Raw genomic sequence first — 17103 nt, 5'->3', positions numbered from 1 at the left:
CTATGCCCTAAGATATTTAAAAATAACAGGTGCCAAAACATAATATTTATGGCTAAAAATAACTTTAGTAGAGGTTAACATAATTTCTAAATTTCCCAATATAGTTAATGAGCAAACATTAACCTAAATACTAAAACTTATACAAAATCACTCATTCTGATAACTGTTATAACACCATAAACCTCTTATTTATTCTAACATTGTCTATCACTTTCCTTTTGTCACTATTAGGCATTAACATTAAAAAAATCTGTAGTACCTGTTGATAGTGAATCACAACCATGATCAAAAAGTTCTCCCAAAGGACTACTGCTATTGGTTCTTCTTGCCTGTTTCCCATCTATAGCATCCAAAGACTGGTAAATGAAAAGGCCACAGGCACAGGCAATATATGCCCACAGCGGTGCCTGTGAAATAAAATAAGAAAAGCAAGACAATTAAGATATACTCATTACTCTGTTTGGCTAATATATTTTATTTTCATTCTTCAGAGAGCACTAAGCTATAGGAGAGAAGCTATAGGAGAGAAGATCCAAGTGATACATAAAGAAAAATGTTCTCAAACAATTCGAACTGTAAAAGAATTAAATTCCTTAATTAGTAGGGGTGCTCAAGCAGAAGCTGGATAATCACTTCCCAGGGACATTACAGAAATCCCATGATAGATTAGACCTGGTCATTTCTATATGATTCTTTCTAACATTTAGATTCTAAGAGTCAATTAATGAATAATCTAGTACAGTTTTTCCCAAATTGTATCTTTCAAGATGTTTACAGGCATAATGTGAAAAAAGAAAAACTTCCACGCTAAACTCATGTGGGAAACACTGTGTTAAACAATGCCAAACAGATTTCTCTATTGCAGGACTTCTACCAGCCCTTAGTATTACTAATGCATTCTGTGAATATTCCAGAAGGGGGACACAACATGCTGCTACTTCCCAATCTATCTAGGCACGTAGCTTAGTTTTAAACACACTTCTTCAACATTCAATGGAACAACACTAGAGAAATAACGACCTAGTACACAGAGTGCTTCGAACATGATCTGTCAAATAGTTATGGTCACATTTTCAAAAAATAGTTTTTTTCCCATACAAAAACCGAACCGCCAATACTAAATTTAAATGTTGTGCATTTTAAAAGGAGAGCTTCTATTTGGTTTGTTCTCTTTAAAAGTATAGAAGATGGCCCGGCTGGTGTGGCTCATTAGTTGAGTGTTGACCCATGTATCAAGAGGTCGCCAGTTTGATTCCCAGTCAGGGCACATGCCCAGATTGTGGGCCCGATCCCCAGTGGGGGGCATGCAGGAGGTGGCCAACTGATGTTCTCTCTCATCGATGTTTCTATCTCTCTCTCCCTCTATCTTTCTCTCTGTCTAAAAATCAATAGAGAATAAAGTATTTAAAATAAATAAAATAAAATAAAAATATAGAAGAGGACCGGCTGGCCTGGCTCAGTGGATTGAGCGTCATTCCATTGACTGAGAGGTCTGGGTTCGATTCCCGGTCAGGGCATATGCCCAGGTTGTGGGCTTGATCCCCTGTAGGAGGCATGCAGGAGGCAGCCAATCAATGTTTCTATCTCTCTCTCCCTAAAAAAAATAAAATAAAAATATAGAATATTTCATATCACTTTTCACTATTTCCCATGCCAAGGCAAGAAAATATTTTTATAAACACAAGATATCAAGTTGGTATTTTCTCAGCAATTAATTATCAAGTTGAACTGTATTAAGTGCCCAGAGCTGCAAATTAAAATGACTCAGAGCTGCAAATAACATTAAGTATATTTTGCATTGCAAGGAGGTTTGTTTCTCTCTGATAAGAGATCCATTTAGTTCTTGGTTATTAAAGGTAAGGATCTTTTCCTCAATGTGTTCTTGGAGTCTCATACTTCAGGACACTGAGGCCCTTAAAAGGACTATAGCATATACCACCCCCAGGCCATAGTTCCAAACCAGGAAAGCAGTGCACACAAGCACACTGGAATGAATGATTAGTCTTGTGTGACTAAGATCCCCATCTTCTAGACTTGGGTCTACTGCTTCTTGCTCCTAAAGGAATCCAGTAACTCTACAGCAATACTGTGTGACTATTTTAGTTTATATTTATTAAAACTAAAATTTCATTTTCTCAGTTGCACCACACACATTTCAAGTACTCAATAGCAACACGTGGCTAGGGCTCCTATACGGGACCACACAGACACACACTACTATCATCACAGAAATTTCTACTGAATAGTACTGCTTTAGGGAACTAGAAAGCTAGGGACTTTTGGGGGTCTAAATCTAGAACTGTAATGGGGCGGTGTTACTATGGAACAGAGACAACTTCAATTATATACAAATAATCCTAAAGAACATCAAATCCATAATTATCTATGTAAGAAAGAGAAAAAAAGCCTTATTGTCTTTGAATTTTTCTTTCTTTCTGTGAGTCTATGACACTAAACTAACTTATCTATTTCTTCCTTGTTCCCATTATTTCCCAACTCTCAGAGGTGTTTTAAAAAGAAAGCCTTCTGCTCTGGCCTGGTGGAGGGTTCGATTCCTAGTCAGGGCACGTACAGGAGGCAAGTAATCGATGTTTCTCTCTCACACTGATGTTTCTCTTTCTCTCTCTAAAATCAATAAACACATCTCCTTGCGTGAAGATTTAAAAAAAGAAGACGAAAGCCTTCTCATTCTGGAATTACTATGGTCTCAGCAGGGTGAAAAGAAGTCTGGAGATACATTAAATGAATGAAGCAACTAATGTATCAATCAGGTATCATTACACCCTGATAGGTCGTCAGAGAAGAACTGGAATAAGCAAATAATCTTATCACAACCTGGCAATTAACTAAACTGCAAAATCTTACAGAGATGTTCTTAAGTGACTCAACACACAGTGAAAATTTTTAAGAAACTTAAGGATTTACTAAACTCTGAAACAGAATTGAGGGATTTACATACACTCAAATATATACATATGCTGGTATAAGAGTGACCCCCCCCCCACCCAAGAGACTACAACAAAAATTGTTGTTTGAATTTTTCTATGTATTTTTTTCCCTTTCCTTTTTAATGCCAATAGTAGTTAACTGGGCAATGTGCCATTTTAATTATCTCCCCATTTTTCTATATTTAAAAATAATCTAACATGTTTTTTAATGAGTTAAATCAAAAGCATTAAATGTAGCAATATAAAAACAAATGAACACTAAAACAAAGCACTATCATCATATTTCAAAAGTGATATATAAACCTGATAGACAGCTCTTATTGGTAACTGCATATAGCTCAGTACTGGTTTTCCTGTGTATAAAATAGATAGCACCAATTTTCTCCATCTTTCTTACATGGCAAGGGTAACTCAAGCATATGTAACATAAATCAAGCTGCCAGATGAATTACAAATTAACTTATGATACTAAAATCAAAGCTAGTAGCTGATAAGGTTTAAATGCTTAGTAACAGAAAAAGATCATGAGAATACTTTGGTATTCCATATAAAAAAGGAACTCCTAGAGACTTCCAGTAAAGATGGCAGTATAGGTAAACACCTCCTCCCACAACATAAAAATTACAACTAAACTACAGAACAACTATCCTTCAAAATGCCTGAAATCGAGCTGAATGGAAGTTCTACAACTACAAAAATAAAGAGGCCACATCCAAACTGGTAGGAGGGGCGGAGGCGCAGATGGGGTGGTCCCCCACCCATGGGTAGCAGATAAAAATCAGGAGGACACCTCGGCTGGGAAGGTCCTTCCTGAGGACTGAGGGGTCCCCGTCCCATACCAGGCGCCCAGCTCAGGGTTCAGTGCCAGGAAGAGAAGTCACCATCACTTCTGGCTGTAAAAACCCAGCGGGAACTGAAGCTGAGAGAGGCTGAGGCTGCTGGAGCCCAGGCAGCTCCTCTTAAAGGGCCTGCACATGGACTTACTCAGATTCACTCCCTCTGAGCTCCAGCATGGGGGAGGCATCTTGAAAGGCACCAGAGATATATGGGGAAGAACTGAGTTGTTTGGCATTGGGGTGAGGGCTGGAAAGGCAGCCTTCTTCTGGACAGATGTCCTGTCAGAGGCCTTTGTTACTTTGGTGAGCCCTTCCCCCACGAGGCCTACAGAGGGCCGCCATATCTGGGACTCTAGCAACCTGGCTTATATTGTTTGCCCTGCCCTGGTGATTTAATGAGGCCCTGACCCACCCAACTTTCAGACGCACCCAAGCTGTTACCAGTTGCTTTACCAAAGGAATGTCCTGTCTTGGATCCTGCTTCAGATTTTCCTAAATTCTCTCAAATAAGCAGCCTCTCATCTCAGAGAGCCCCATACCTCTCAGTAAGTGGCCCCTGACCCAACACTAGAAGCAGCCAGCCTTGGTTCACAACATGGCTTTGCCTGGGCACCTCCAAACCCAGCACAAGAAACAGCCATCCGCAGACCGCTTTGTAGCTTATGCCTGGTGGCTCCGGGTAGAACACAGGCAGTGGCTGACCTTTCCCTAGAGCCAGCACACCTAGTGGACAGCTTCTGAACACTGCGAAGCACCACCACCCAAACACCTCCACAAGTGACACACTCAAGGAATGGACTCAGTGGGTACCAGAGCTCTGCTGAAGTTGAACCTTGCTCTGTATGGTGGGCCCCTGCACAACTGATCCTCCAATGGAGTCAGGGGTTGGTAGATGGTGGGTACAACCAGTCCTTGCAGCTGATCAGCCTGAGTAAAATCCTCTCATTGATGTGCCAATAGCAATCAAGGCTCAATTACAACAGAAGGGTATAAAGTCCACACGAGGGGTGCAACTCGAGGGCCCAGCTGGAGACCAGGGAGGCTGTGCCACTGAACCCTACAGGTCACCTACTACAATAGGCCACCCTAGGAAGCCCAGGAGACACAGTAACTCTACCTAATACATAGAAACAAACACAGGGAGGCAGCCAAAATGAGGAGACAAAGAAATAGGTCCCAAAAGAGGGAAGAGAACAAAACTCCAGGAAAAGAACTAAACAAAATGGAGATAAGCAATCCAACAGATGCAGAGTTCAAAATACTGCTTATAAGGATGCTCAATGAACTTAGTGAGGGCCTCAAGAGCATTAAAAAGGACCAGTCAGAAATGAAGGAGGCATTAACTGAAATAAAGAGTAATTTACATAGATTCAATAGTACAGTAGGTGAAGCCAAGAAGCAAACCATCGATTTGGAATACAAGGAAGCAAAAAACACCCAATCAGAATAGCAAAAAGAAAAAAGAATCCCCCCAAAAAAATTAAGATAGAGTAAGGAGCCTCTGTAACAACTTCAAGCATACCAACATTCGCATCATGGGGGTATCAGAAGGAGAAGAGAGAGAACAAGAAGTCGAAAACCTATTTGAAACAATAATGGCAGAAAACTTCCCTAACTTGGTGAAGTAAACAAACATACAAGTCCAGGAAGCATAGAGAGTCCCAAACAAGATGAACCCCAAGAGGTCCACACCAAGACACATCATCATCAAAATGCAAAAGGTTCAAGACAAAGAGAGACTCTTAAAAGTAGCAAGAGAAAAGCAGTTAGTTACCTACAAGGGTGTTCCCATAAGACTGTCAGCTGATTTTTCAAAAGAAACTTTGCAGGCCAGAAGGGAGTGGCAAGAAACATTCAAAGTGATAAAAAGCAAGAACCTACAACCAAGATTACTCTATCCTGCAAAGCTATCATTTAGACTCGATGGACATATTAAGAGTTTCCCGCCCTGGCTGGTTTGGCTCAGTGGTTAGAGCGTCAGCCTGCAGTCCAGAGAGACCTAGGTTTGGTTCCCGCTAAGGGCACGTATCTTGGTTGCAGTTTGTCCCGGGCCCTGCTTGGGTTGTGCAGGTGGCAGCCACTCGATGTGTACCCTTCACATCGATGTTTCTCTCTCTCTTCCTTTCTCTCCCTCCTACTCTATCTGAACAAAAAATGGAAAAATGTCCTCGGATGAGGAAAAAAAAAAAAAAAAAAAAAAAAGAGTTTCCCAGGCAAGAAAAGGCTAAAGGAGTTTATCACCACCAAACCAGTATTATATAAAATGTTGAAGCGCCTTCCTGAAAAAAAAGATCAAAAATATGAACTGACAAAATGGCAATAAATACATATCTATTGACAATTGAATTTACAAACAAAATGAACAAGCAGAACAGAAACATTCTCATAGATACAGAGAACATTTTGTTGGTTGCCAGATGGGAAGGGGGTTGGGGGAATGGGTGAAAAAGGTGAAGGGAAGAGATTAAGAAGTGCAAATTGGCTCTCGCCAATTTGGCTCAGCGGTTAGAGCATTGGCCCGTGGACCAGAGAGTCCTAGGTTCGGTTTCTGCTAAGGGCATATACCTCGGTTGCAGTTTGTCCTCGGCCCCGGTTGGGTCGTGTGGGTGGCAACCAGTCGATGTGTCTCTCTCACGGCAATGTTTCTGCCCCCCCCCCCCCCCCCCCCCGCTCTATCCAAAAATAAAATGCAAAAATGTCCTCGGGTGAGGATCAAAAAAAAAAAAAAAAGTGCAAATTGGTTGTTAGACTCACAAACCTCAAAGGGAAGTGGGGGTCGGGGGTGGGTGGGTGGGAAGAAATAAACCAAAGAATGTCTATGCATACATGCATAACCAATGGACACAGACAATAGTGTGGGGAAAGGCAGGAGGGGGTCAGGAGTAGGGAGGAGGGGATTAATAGGGTAAAAGGAGGAACATTTGTAATACATTCAACAGTAAAGATAAGTTTAAAAAAAAAAAGAAAAGGGAAGTCTGCATTTCTACTTTAGGACTGATTTTCCTTTCTTATCTACTGGAAAGTTTGTTTTTTCCTAATATAAAAGGTAAATAGCCAAAACTGTTACAATAGTGACATTCTTTTCTACCAGAAAGAATGATGTCTAAAATTCTAATGTAATTTAAAAAACTAGTAACTTAAAAAATATGTGGAAAGTTCAAAATACCATGAACATGAAATTTAATGCCTACCCACTAATAGGCCCAAAAGAATCAGAGCTAAAATGAATGAGAATATATTTATGGAATCCTGGACTACAAAACACAGATAAGGAAAACAAGAAACTCAATATGGACTTGTGATCCCACATATAATGTATTATTAGAAGGAATCAGGAATGGAATAGGTTGTAGAAGAATAGGTTATACACTTAATCTTTTTGACCAATAAAATAATAACCACCTACCATTTACTGAGCATTACATGCTAGGCACCCTGAACACCCAATCTTATTTAATCATCATAATACTCTAAAATAATATTAAAGAGGATAAATAAACTGTGACTTGGAGAATTTATATAGCTCACTAAAGATCTCAGAGATAGTAAGAAAACAGCCATGACCTGTGTTCTGATCGAAGCCTAACAAGCATTTCTAACAGGCAGCTAGAGTCATCCAGGCACAGTCTTTGTGGGACATGAGTTCCCTTGCAGAGCACCACACAATGGCTCAGTTATATTCTACCTTGATTCCTCTCAGCAGCAATTCTGAAGTTTTCCATGATTAGTGTAGTAACTCTGGAAATTTCCCAAAACATTTAACTAACTCTAGGGTTACTCCAATAATTCCAGAGCACTTAAGAATAGAGGCTGAGGAAAAATATTATTGGGATCAATGTGCCTGGTACACTCTGAGTGTTCAGTAAATCAATATTAGTGGCTGAGCTACCTTTAAATCTGCCCTCATCCTCTGATCCCCATCCTGGAACTAGCTCAGATCTATTGGAGGGCTTTTAATGGAATTGACCCACTCCCCTGTTGTTCTGAATTTCTAAGGATGTGAGAAATCTGGACCAAATTCCTCTGGAAGCAGCTGTTAGGTCCTCAAGTAAGCCACTTATAAAACAGCTCCAAGGGCAGGTAGAATCCAAGGACATATTTGTGGAGGAATAGACTATTCCATGATGTGACTGCTGCAGGACCTGCCAGCTAGATCCAGAAACATCTGGGCCAGAGCAGAGGTAGCTTCCTGAAAATCCCCTTACCTAAGCCCCAGGCATGCTAGTTCCTAGAACAGGCAGTTGCCCTGCCCACCAAGCAGGTCACAGGAATATCCCTACCCATCCTGCCCTGTTCCATATAAGTCTTGTGCCTGCTCTGAGAAACTCTCCCAACAATATGTAAACGGTCATACTGGTTTTTGTTTTTTAAGTTTCCTGATTGATAAAGTAAGATAGTAAGAAAATGAGAAAAAACCAGAAATATGTCCATATAATCTGTATGGACTGGATTTGTGTAGTAAAAGAGGAATTAAAATAAAGTTATTCAAGGATGAGAGGGAAATGAGCATCTGGGAGAAAAAAAAAATCAACTATGAACTGATGAAAACAGAAAGGGATAGATGATGACAATTTTATCTCAAAGGACAAATAATATGAAAAGACTACTTTAAAAAATGTTACTTCAAGCTTAACACATACAAGAAACGTTGTGGCCATTATGACACATGGTTCAGAGTCACGTAAAAAAAAAGTCACTTAAGACACCTTTAGTTGAAGAGCACCTTCTATCCTCTTGTGTTACCTGAGACTGATCATTCTGACTAATACAGGCACAACAAATGTTTGATTCTTTCATCTACCCAACTACCTCAGTTCATTTTCTGAGAAGGAAATTTTAAAACCAGAGATAAATATCAATTTACCCATTCTGATGAAGGGTTCTGGTTTCAGTTTTGGTTTTAAGTAATGAGTTCAGAGGGTAAAAGAGGAAACAGCAATAGAAACTTGGATTTGAGAAGGCCCAGGGAGAGAGTCTCTGTAAGCATTTTCATGCTTCCTTTCTTTTTTTCTTGGTTAATCCTCACACAAGGATATTTTCCCATTGATATTTTGAGAGTAGAAGGGAGGGAGGTAAGGGACGGGGAGGGAGCTAAGGGAGGGAGAGGGGGGAGAGAAGGGAGTGGGGGGAAGAGGGGAAAAGAGGGAGAGGGAGAAAGAGGGAGAGAAGGGGAGGAAGGAGAGTAAGGAAGGGGGGAGAGAGAGGGGAGAGAGAGAGGGGGAAAGAGGGAGGGAAGGGGAGGAAGGAGAGTAAGGGAGGGGGAATAGAAAGGGCGGGGGCAGAGGGAGGGGGGAGAGAGAGGGGGAAAGAGGGAGGGAGGGGAGGAAGGAGAGTAAGGGAGGGGGAATAGAGAGGGCGGGGGCAGAGGGAGGGGGGAGAGAGAGGGGGAAAGAGGGAGGGAAGGGGAGGAAGGAGAGTGAGGGAGGGGGAATAGAGAGGGCGGGGGCAGAGGGAAGGGGGAGAGAGAGGGGGAAAGAGGGAGGGAAGGGGAGGAAGGAGAGTGAGGGAGGAGGAGAGAAAAACATCCATGTGAGAGAGACACACTGATTGGTTGATCTCCTGAAGGACCCCAACCAGGGCCAGGGATCGTACCTGCAACTTAGGTACATGCCCTTGACCGGGAATTGAACCCACGACCTTCCAGTCTATGGGCAGATGCTCTAACCATTGTGCCATGCTAGCTTTCTTAAAGGCAGCACAGCAGGATGCAGAGCAGGAAATACATTACATTGACTTTTTCTTATACTTCTTTTGCTTTGTTAGAATAACAGACTTATCTGAGGTTCACCAGCCACATGTGTATAAGAAGAGAAAGGGATATTCAACAGTCTCACTGGAATGGAGAAGGACAACACTTTAAAAAAAATCCTCACCTGAGGATATTTTTCCATGTATCTTCAGATACAGTGGGAGGCGAGGGTGGGGTGGGGGGTGGGGGGAGAAAGCAGGAGAAGAGAAACATCACTGTGTCACATCAACTGGCTGCCTCCCGCATGACCCCGGTGGGGGACCAAACTGTAACTGAGGCACATGCCCTTGACCAGAATCAAACCCTCCACTCTTTGGTCCACAGGCCAACACTCTAACCACTGAGCAAAACTGGCCAGGGCAACAACATTTTTTTTAATATGACTAATTTCCAGCCATGCCACCTCACTACCACAGACGTTCTACTCTGATTATTTTAAACTTTGCCAAAACTTCATTCAGCCATCCACAAAATGGGGGAAATAAAACTCTTTTGTAAAGAATAGAGATTTACTGATTTTAAAAGTAACATTTTATGTGTTAAAACCTGCTAACATTAATTTGCCTACCAGAATCAGAGTCCACCCTTATGGTTTCTCATGTGCACAGCGTATAAGGTAGGCTGTAGCAAGCTTTAGTTACAGGATGTGTGACAGGATACTTTAAAACAATGACAAACAGTTGTCAAATTATCTTAGCTCTAGCTAAAATGACCTAGAAATCCTAATCACAGTGCTTTTGGTACGTAACAAATATTCTTATGGATTGTTAAGAAATTCCTCTTACCTGCTCTGTAGCTGTAGGGCAATAGAAGATTAATAAAAGAGTTGTGCAGATGTTTACTGACAATCCAATGATGGTGATGAGATTTGGGGCAATCCAGGAAGGAACTCTTCCAACTAGCCATTCCCAGTATCGCTGCATTAAGGGCTCAAGCAGGGACCGTCCAGCACTCTGGTACCTGTGCTCTTCTAACCGCTTCAGCTGGTGTCTTGACAATGGGGGTGTAGGTAACTGAAACAATTTGTTTAATATACATCCTGGAGTACTCATATGCCCGTAGCCCACAGGGGACTCCGGGCGAGAGTCTCCACATCGTTTCCTTGTTGCCCGGTGCCCACTCATGGACTTTGGCTTTCTTTATTTGGAGAGAATAATTTATCTTGTTTTATAGCTTTTTGTGGCTGGTCTTTACCTGGGGGGAAAAAGTTTGTCAGCCATTATTTACATCATTATCAGTACATTTAAAAGAAAAAAAAGTCAAACTGGTAACAGAGTAATACATATCAAACAGATTAGAAAACCAGGGGTCTAGTTTTGGTTCTAGTTCTCACTGATAGTGTGAGCCAAATGAAGTCATATAACCTCACTTTTAAGTGGAAAATATTAAGGCACTTTAATAGTAATGTGCTTCCTGTTACCTTACAGTTTGTCTGACTTCAAAGCTCATGCTCTTTTTTGCTCTCATTGCTTTCAGTAGTATAATGGAACACATCTTAGAAATGATCTAATCATTTCTAATACATGAAAACAAGTCCAAAGGCATACCCAAAGAGCCACCAAATTAGTATTAATATCAGAGGAATAACCTGACTACTACTGGTCTTAAACTAGACTTTTATTTAATGCTTACAGTTAACATTTATTGAGCACTTACTATGTACTAAAAACTTCAAGCATGTTTTCATGTTTTCTGTATTAACTCATTTAATCTTCACCATAACCCTTGAAGGTAAACACTATTAATCATCCCTATTTTTACAGGAAATGAAACTAAGGCACAGAGAGGCTAATTAACTTGTACAAGCTCAAATAGCTGGTAAGTGAGGTTCAGACAAACACAGGCTTCTGTTTAAGCTAAATTAAAAGATAAAACTTCTCATTAGTAGAAAGGGATATTCCATAAATAGCATTCCAGGTGGGGGTAAAGAGCAATGAAAAATTAACTTCAAGAGGACAGTATATGTGTATTAGCAGAGTGACCTGATGAACTGAAGTGATAAGGAAAAAGTCTACATAAGTGCATTAAGGGATGACTGTCCATAAAGGACTTTGAGTTTAATCCCTGAAGAGATAACATAATTATTATGCTACTAAGCAATGTAAGAAAATACTGACAAGCATATTTTCAAGATTAATAGGATAGGTATATATTAACCAGAATAGAGATAGTAGTGAGAACACTGAAAAATTAGTATGGGGCCCTGGCCAGTGTGGCTAAGTTGGTTGGGGCATTGTCCCATACACTGAAAAGTTGCAGGTTTGATTCCCAGTCAGGGCACATACCTAGGTTTCAGGTTTGAGCCCCATCCCCCAGTCGGGGTGCATATGGGAGGCAACTGATGGATGTTTCATTCTCACATAAATGTTTCTCTCTTTCTCCTTTCCTCTCTCTCTCTCTAAAATCAATAAAAGCATGTCCTTGGGTAAGGGTTAAAAATAATCAAATAAATAAATACATAAGTAAAAATTAGAATGGGGACCTTAAAGGTTTAAAGTGGTGAGGGCCTAAAGTAGGTTAGTAAAAGTGGAAATATAAGACAGTCAAAACTTTAAGCAATGTCTATTTAAAATGAAGAGTCAAGAGAAAGTACTTTGGGATTGGCTATGAGGAGGGTGAAGGAGCAGAGGAAGAAAGTAGTCAGCAGAGACCAGTGGTACTACTGTGAAAAGGGGGGTTGGGAAGAATAATCAGTTGGTTATTTCGGCTTTTGGCAGCAGGGTGGGGATGAGAAAGGATCTGGGGATGAAGGTAGGGAATATATACCTGCAACTTTTAAGTACAAATATTTTAGACAAAATCAAATGACTGGAGTTTGGTATGAAATGAAAATTCCAAGTTATCAACTTAGAAGCTAAAGTCTAGTTTAGGACTAAAAAGTAGAAAAGTTCTTGAAGGGATTAAGTATGAAGAGAAAAAGAAACAAAGAACCTTGTAGGAAACTCATAGTTAGTGAGCAGGAGAAAAAGAAGCCATAAGAGGATTTAAGAAAAAAAAAAAAAAGGAATAGAACTAAAACGGTAGAGGGACTGAACCAAGAGAGTATACTCTGATCTTCAGGTAGGAAGCTATTGCGAGAGTGCTATATGGAATTCCCAGAAATGCTGCACTATGGGAATATAGAATATGATACAGGGTCTAGGACATCTGAACAATGGGTCTAGTATCAAAACATACCCAGGAGTTCCTGCCTCTATTACCATAAGTAACACATTTCAATATTTCAATGTCACTAAAGATCTAAAGCGGTATCCAAAATCACAATCAATTACGTAGCTCATTAATTGTGTGCATAAAAAAGGGGTTATATACTGAATCTAACAAGCTCAAGGGAGGCCTGCATGGCAGGCCTTACAAACTCAGACACCAAAAGCAATCACACAGGATGGTCTCAACATAAAAATTCTTAGCTAAAGGCAGGTCAGGGCAGGTAGACACATTCAAGGCTTGTAGCTTCCTTGACAAAAGTCAATCTTTACTTTAAGTAAGCTTGTCTACTGTCTTTTTGCACCTAAGATAACATATCCTTGTCAGAGTAACATTCTTTTCCAGACCTCTCAGGGCACACCCACCGTATCAGAGCACAGATCACAGAACCCCTCATTGTTACCTTGTTCCCCCAATACCATCTCTATGTACTGTAAATGTTCACTGTTAACTATCCTATACCCACCAAAGTAAAAGAAATACGTGTCTCTGTTTTACTCTTCATCCAATCTCAGAGATTTCCCAGCTTTGCTTTCTCTTGCCTCCCAAATCTACTAGCAATGAATTTCATGTAATTCCTCTATGTCTCCTCCTTTGATTCCAATGTATAAAATAAGCTGCAAAATTTCCATTCTCCAGAGCATGTTCTCAATCGTTCAGATTTTGCTTCCAGGCAACTGTTGTCAGTTTGGCTCTAATAAATTTATAAAAATTCTCTACAGGTTTGGACATTTCTTAAGTCCACAGCATGTCACAAACCAGCTGATTAAATTGCTTTTTAAAAAGTCCTCACCCGTACCCTGGCCAGTTTGGCTCAGCAGCAGAGTGTCCACCCGTGGACCAATGAGTCGAGGGTTCAATTCCAGTCAAGAGGACATACCTCAGTTGCGATTTGTCCAGGTCCTGGTTGGAGGTTGTGGGGGAGGCAACCAGTCAATGTGTCCCTCTCACGTGATGTTTCTCTCTCCCACGCCCCCCATCCTTCCCACTGTGTCTGAAAATAAATGGAAAAATATCCTCGGGTGAGGATTTAAAAAAAAAATCCTCACCCAAGGATATTTTTCTGTTTATCATCAGACAGAGTGGGAGGGAGGGAGAGAGAAACATCGAGGTGAGAGAGACACATCCACTGGCTGCCTCCCGCTGGGCCAGATGGACCACAACCAAGGTACTTGCTCTTGACTGGAACTGAATTTCTGACTCATTGGTCCACCAGCCAACGCCCTAACCGCTGAGCCAAACCGACCAGGGTTAAAACTACTTTTAAGGCCTGGAGGGTGTGGCTCAGTGGATTAAGCATCGTCCCATGGACTGAGGTTCCTGTTCTATTCCGGGTCAGGGTACACGCAGGTTTCAGGCTCCATCCCCTACAGTAGGTGTCGTGCAGGAGGCAGCTGATGGATAGTTCTATTTCTCTCTCTCAAGAAATCAGTAAAAACATATTTAGGAAAAAAAAAAAAACTTTTAAGCAATATTTATATAATGTCAAATAGCTGGTTACAAGATCATTTTAGATCAAGTGACAGACTGATAAGCACCAAAATACTTGGCTTTATATAAGCCAAATTTTCTATAGTAAAATTTAATTGTGCATTTTCATATTTTGTAAGCTATAATCAATCAGCTCTTATGGAATTCCACTTAAAGTTGAAATAAAAAGTTTAGCCAACTTAATTTATATTTTATTATTATAGTATTTCATTTCCTCATTTTTTTTTTTTTTTTTTAAGTGACATACTGAGGATGCTGGCCTGCTTTTGGCACTAACAGCTACAAGCAACTGATCCTAATGGTTTTAAGTTTGAGCATTTGGCAGGACTGTATGATAAACTGATACTTTTTCTTCTGTTTTCCCCCGCTGACCTAGATTTTATTTTAACCCTCTATTTCTCTTTTGGAAAAATCTACATTTTGACAAACCTTTCTAGATCTAGCCACTGTATAATTCACACATGAAATAAAAGCCAAAAAGTTTTTGAACATTTCACTTTGGCAAGATTGTCTCTGTGAAGCTATTAGCAACAAGATTGCAAAAACACATTCAGATACATGTAGCCCCTGACATACTTTGCTTTCAGCATATACAGATAGCTACAGAGATTGCTGTCACTGCCACAGGTCCACCTCCAGTCTTCCTTCCTCTCACCACATCTGAAAGCAAAAGGCTACTGATATGAAAATCATCTCAGGAAAAAATAAGAGCATCTGAATTTTAGCGGATGAAAAAGCATGCATATTTCAAGAGAGCAGGACAGGGTAGGGGAGACTACAACAGGAAGATCAGACTATATGAAGAGAAAGGTGAAAAGGATGTGAGATGGAGATATGGAAAAGAGGTACAAATATTACAAATTTTATTTTAGCCAATTAGGATTTTTATCTAAGCCAGGCCTATGACCTAAAGAATGAGGAAAAAATGTCATTTTCTTGCCACACGACAAGGAAATAACAAAACCCCAAAAGTAAGAAATTAAAATTATTGCTGGCTAGCCTAGAAACCTAGCCACCAGTCATGAGTTTTTATGAGAAAATGGATTCCAAGTTTCAAATGCATTCAGTCAATCTGAGTGCAGTTAACAAGATCAACATGGTCCCAGCTCCCATGTCCAATAGGAAAATAACTAAAGACAGGTAAACAAGCAAATATTACACACTATGATGGGTACTATAAGGAAAACAAAGTGTGGAGCCAGAAAACAGGTGACGGCATACATTTCAGATAAGGTAGTTGAAGTCTGTGAAGAGGCAGCATTTATATCAAATTTAGAGAAAGAGAAGGAGCTAGTTATTTCAAGAGCAGGAGAGCCCTGGCTGGTTTGGCTCAGCAGTTACAGCGTCGACCTGTGGTCCAGGGAGATCCGGGTTCGGTTCCTGCTAAGGGTGCATACCTCGGTTGCAGTTTGTCCCCAGCCCTGGTTGGTCATGCGGGTGGCAGCCACTTGATGTGTCTCTTTCACATAGATGTTTCTCTCTTTCTCTCACTTCCTCTCTCTCCCTCCCACTCTGTCTGAACAAAAAATGAAAAAATGTCCTCGGGTGAGGGAAAAAAAACCACAAAAAGAAAGCAGGCCCTGAGGTAAAAAAAAAAAAAAAAGTGCTTATCTTGTCCAGGTGCCTTTAAGATGGAATGGCTGGACAGCAGTAAACCAGATAGAAGAGTAGAATAAAATGAAGTTTGAAAAGCCAAATAACACAGAGGTTTATAGTCCACAGCAAGGAGTTTTCATTCTGATGTTATGGAAAGCCATCAACAAGCTTATAAAAAAAAACCTTATAATTTAGTAGCACAGCCTATTTGTTAACTGATGATATCTTTTCATATATCATAATAGTAAAAGTGAATGTTTTAAAGTAAAAAGTTCCTATCACCTGGAATTCAGTTTTACCATAATACTGATCATAGTCCTACCTACAAGTATTTTAACTCTTCCACTTCTAATTAGCAAATTCCCCGCCTCTGTTATAATCTGGTTACAATTCAACAGTCCTTTTGACAGAACTTGTCACATTTTTAATTGTTTTTGGTTGTTATTATTATTGGTGTTGGTGGTGGTAGTGGTGTTTTGGTCTTTTCCCCACCAGGCCTGTAAGCTCCATGAATGCAGGGGCCATGCCTATCTTAACATTCTTTTCCAAGAATCTCATAGCATACCTAACACTAAGTAGGTAATTAGTACTTATTTGTGGAACAATGAACAAATAAATATGATTCACCTAGTATGTAAGGATCAGTTAGTTGTTCTGGACCCTGAGGAAACAGAAAGAATGAAACATGCCATCCATGCCCACAAGCAGCTCAAAGGGGTTTTGGGTGGGTGTCTTGTAAACAGCTAAGTTATAACATGCTGGGAACAAACTGCTGTGGGAGTCCAGAGAAGGGAGGCACATATGGTCTAACAAAAATTTTTCTTTGTGCAGTTATGAATATTTTTATGTGAAAAGTCCAACCAAGGTACAAAAATGTAATCAGAGATGTTTAATGAATACCTGCATTAAAATTACATATATTTGTGGACCTTAAATCTATGATGCAAAACATCTGCGCTTATAGCAACGGAGGATAATGGCTTGCAGCCTACATTATTCTATGTTCAGCATGGGGGACACCTGACAAGTATCACACTAAAGAAGGAATCTCTCCCCTGCTCAGCAGAGCATAAGGTAAGCTTACACTAACTATATCCAACCAGTAGTGGGAGATTCCAGAATTCCCGGCTCCCCATGCTTAAGAGTGCCAAATTTTGAACTGCACTGATTCAGCAGTATGTTACAATCCTTTCACAGAAATTGGTGACTACAGAGCTCTTTCCAACTTTTATAGCACCACTAAATGAAAATACTAATGGCCCACACTATTTGGGAG

At 40.4% G+C, this 17103-nt stretch overlaps 1 protein-coding gene across 6 annotated transcripts in view; it reads right to left on the bottom strand.

Moving 5' to 3' along the window:
- CEPT1 (choline/ethanolamine phosphotransferase 1) overlaps nt 1-17103 on the bottom strand; it is a 42125-nt gene that overhangs the window by 23314 nt on the left and 1708 nt on the right. For 4 of the 6 annotated variants that reach the window (XR_004960930.1, XR_004960929.1, XM_036272524.1 and 1 more), the window contains 2 exons: nt 10319-10727; nt 260-407 (listed from right to left, as the gene is read on the bottom strand). Coding sequence is in view for 4 of the 6 variants with exons in the window: in XM_036272524.1 (XP_036128417.1) it covers nt 260-407; nt 10319-10657 (487 nt within the window). In the remaining 2 variants the exon portion in view is untranslated. Of the gene's footprint in view, nt 1-259; nt 408-10318; nt 10728-14807; nt 14827-15628; nt 15647-17103 lie in introns of those variants that run through there. The other 2 variants (XM_036272523.1, XM_036272521.1) reach the window with 2 other exon arrangements.

Source organism: Molossus molossus, unplaced genomic scaffold (genome assembly GCF_014108415.1).
Source record: "Molossus molossus isolate mMolMol1 unplaced genomic scaffold, mMolMol1.p scaffold_m16_p_20, whole genome shotgun sequence".
NCBI lineage: Eukaryota > Metazoa > Chordata > Mammalia > Chiroptera > Molossidae > Molossus > Molossus molossus.
This window is presented reverse-complemented; position numbering and strand designations above follow the sequence as displayed.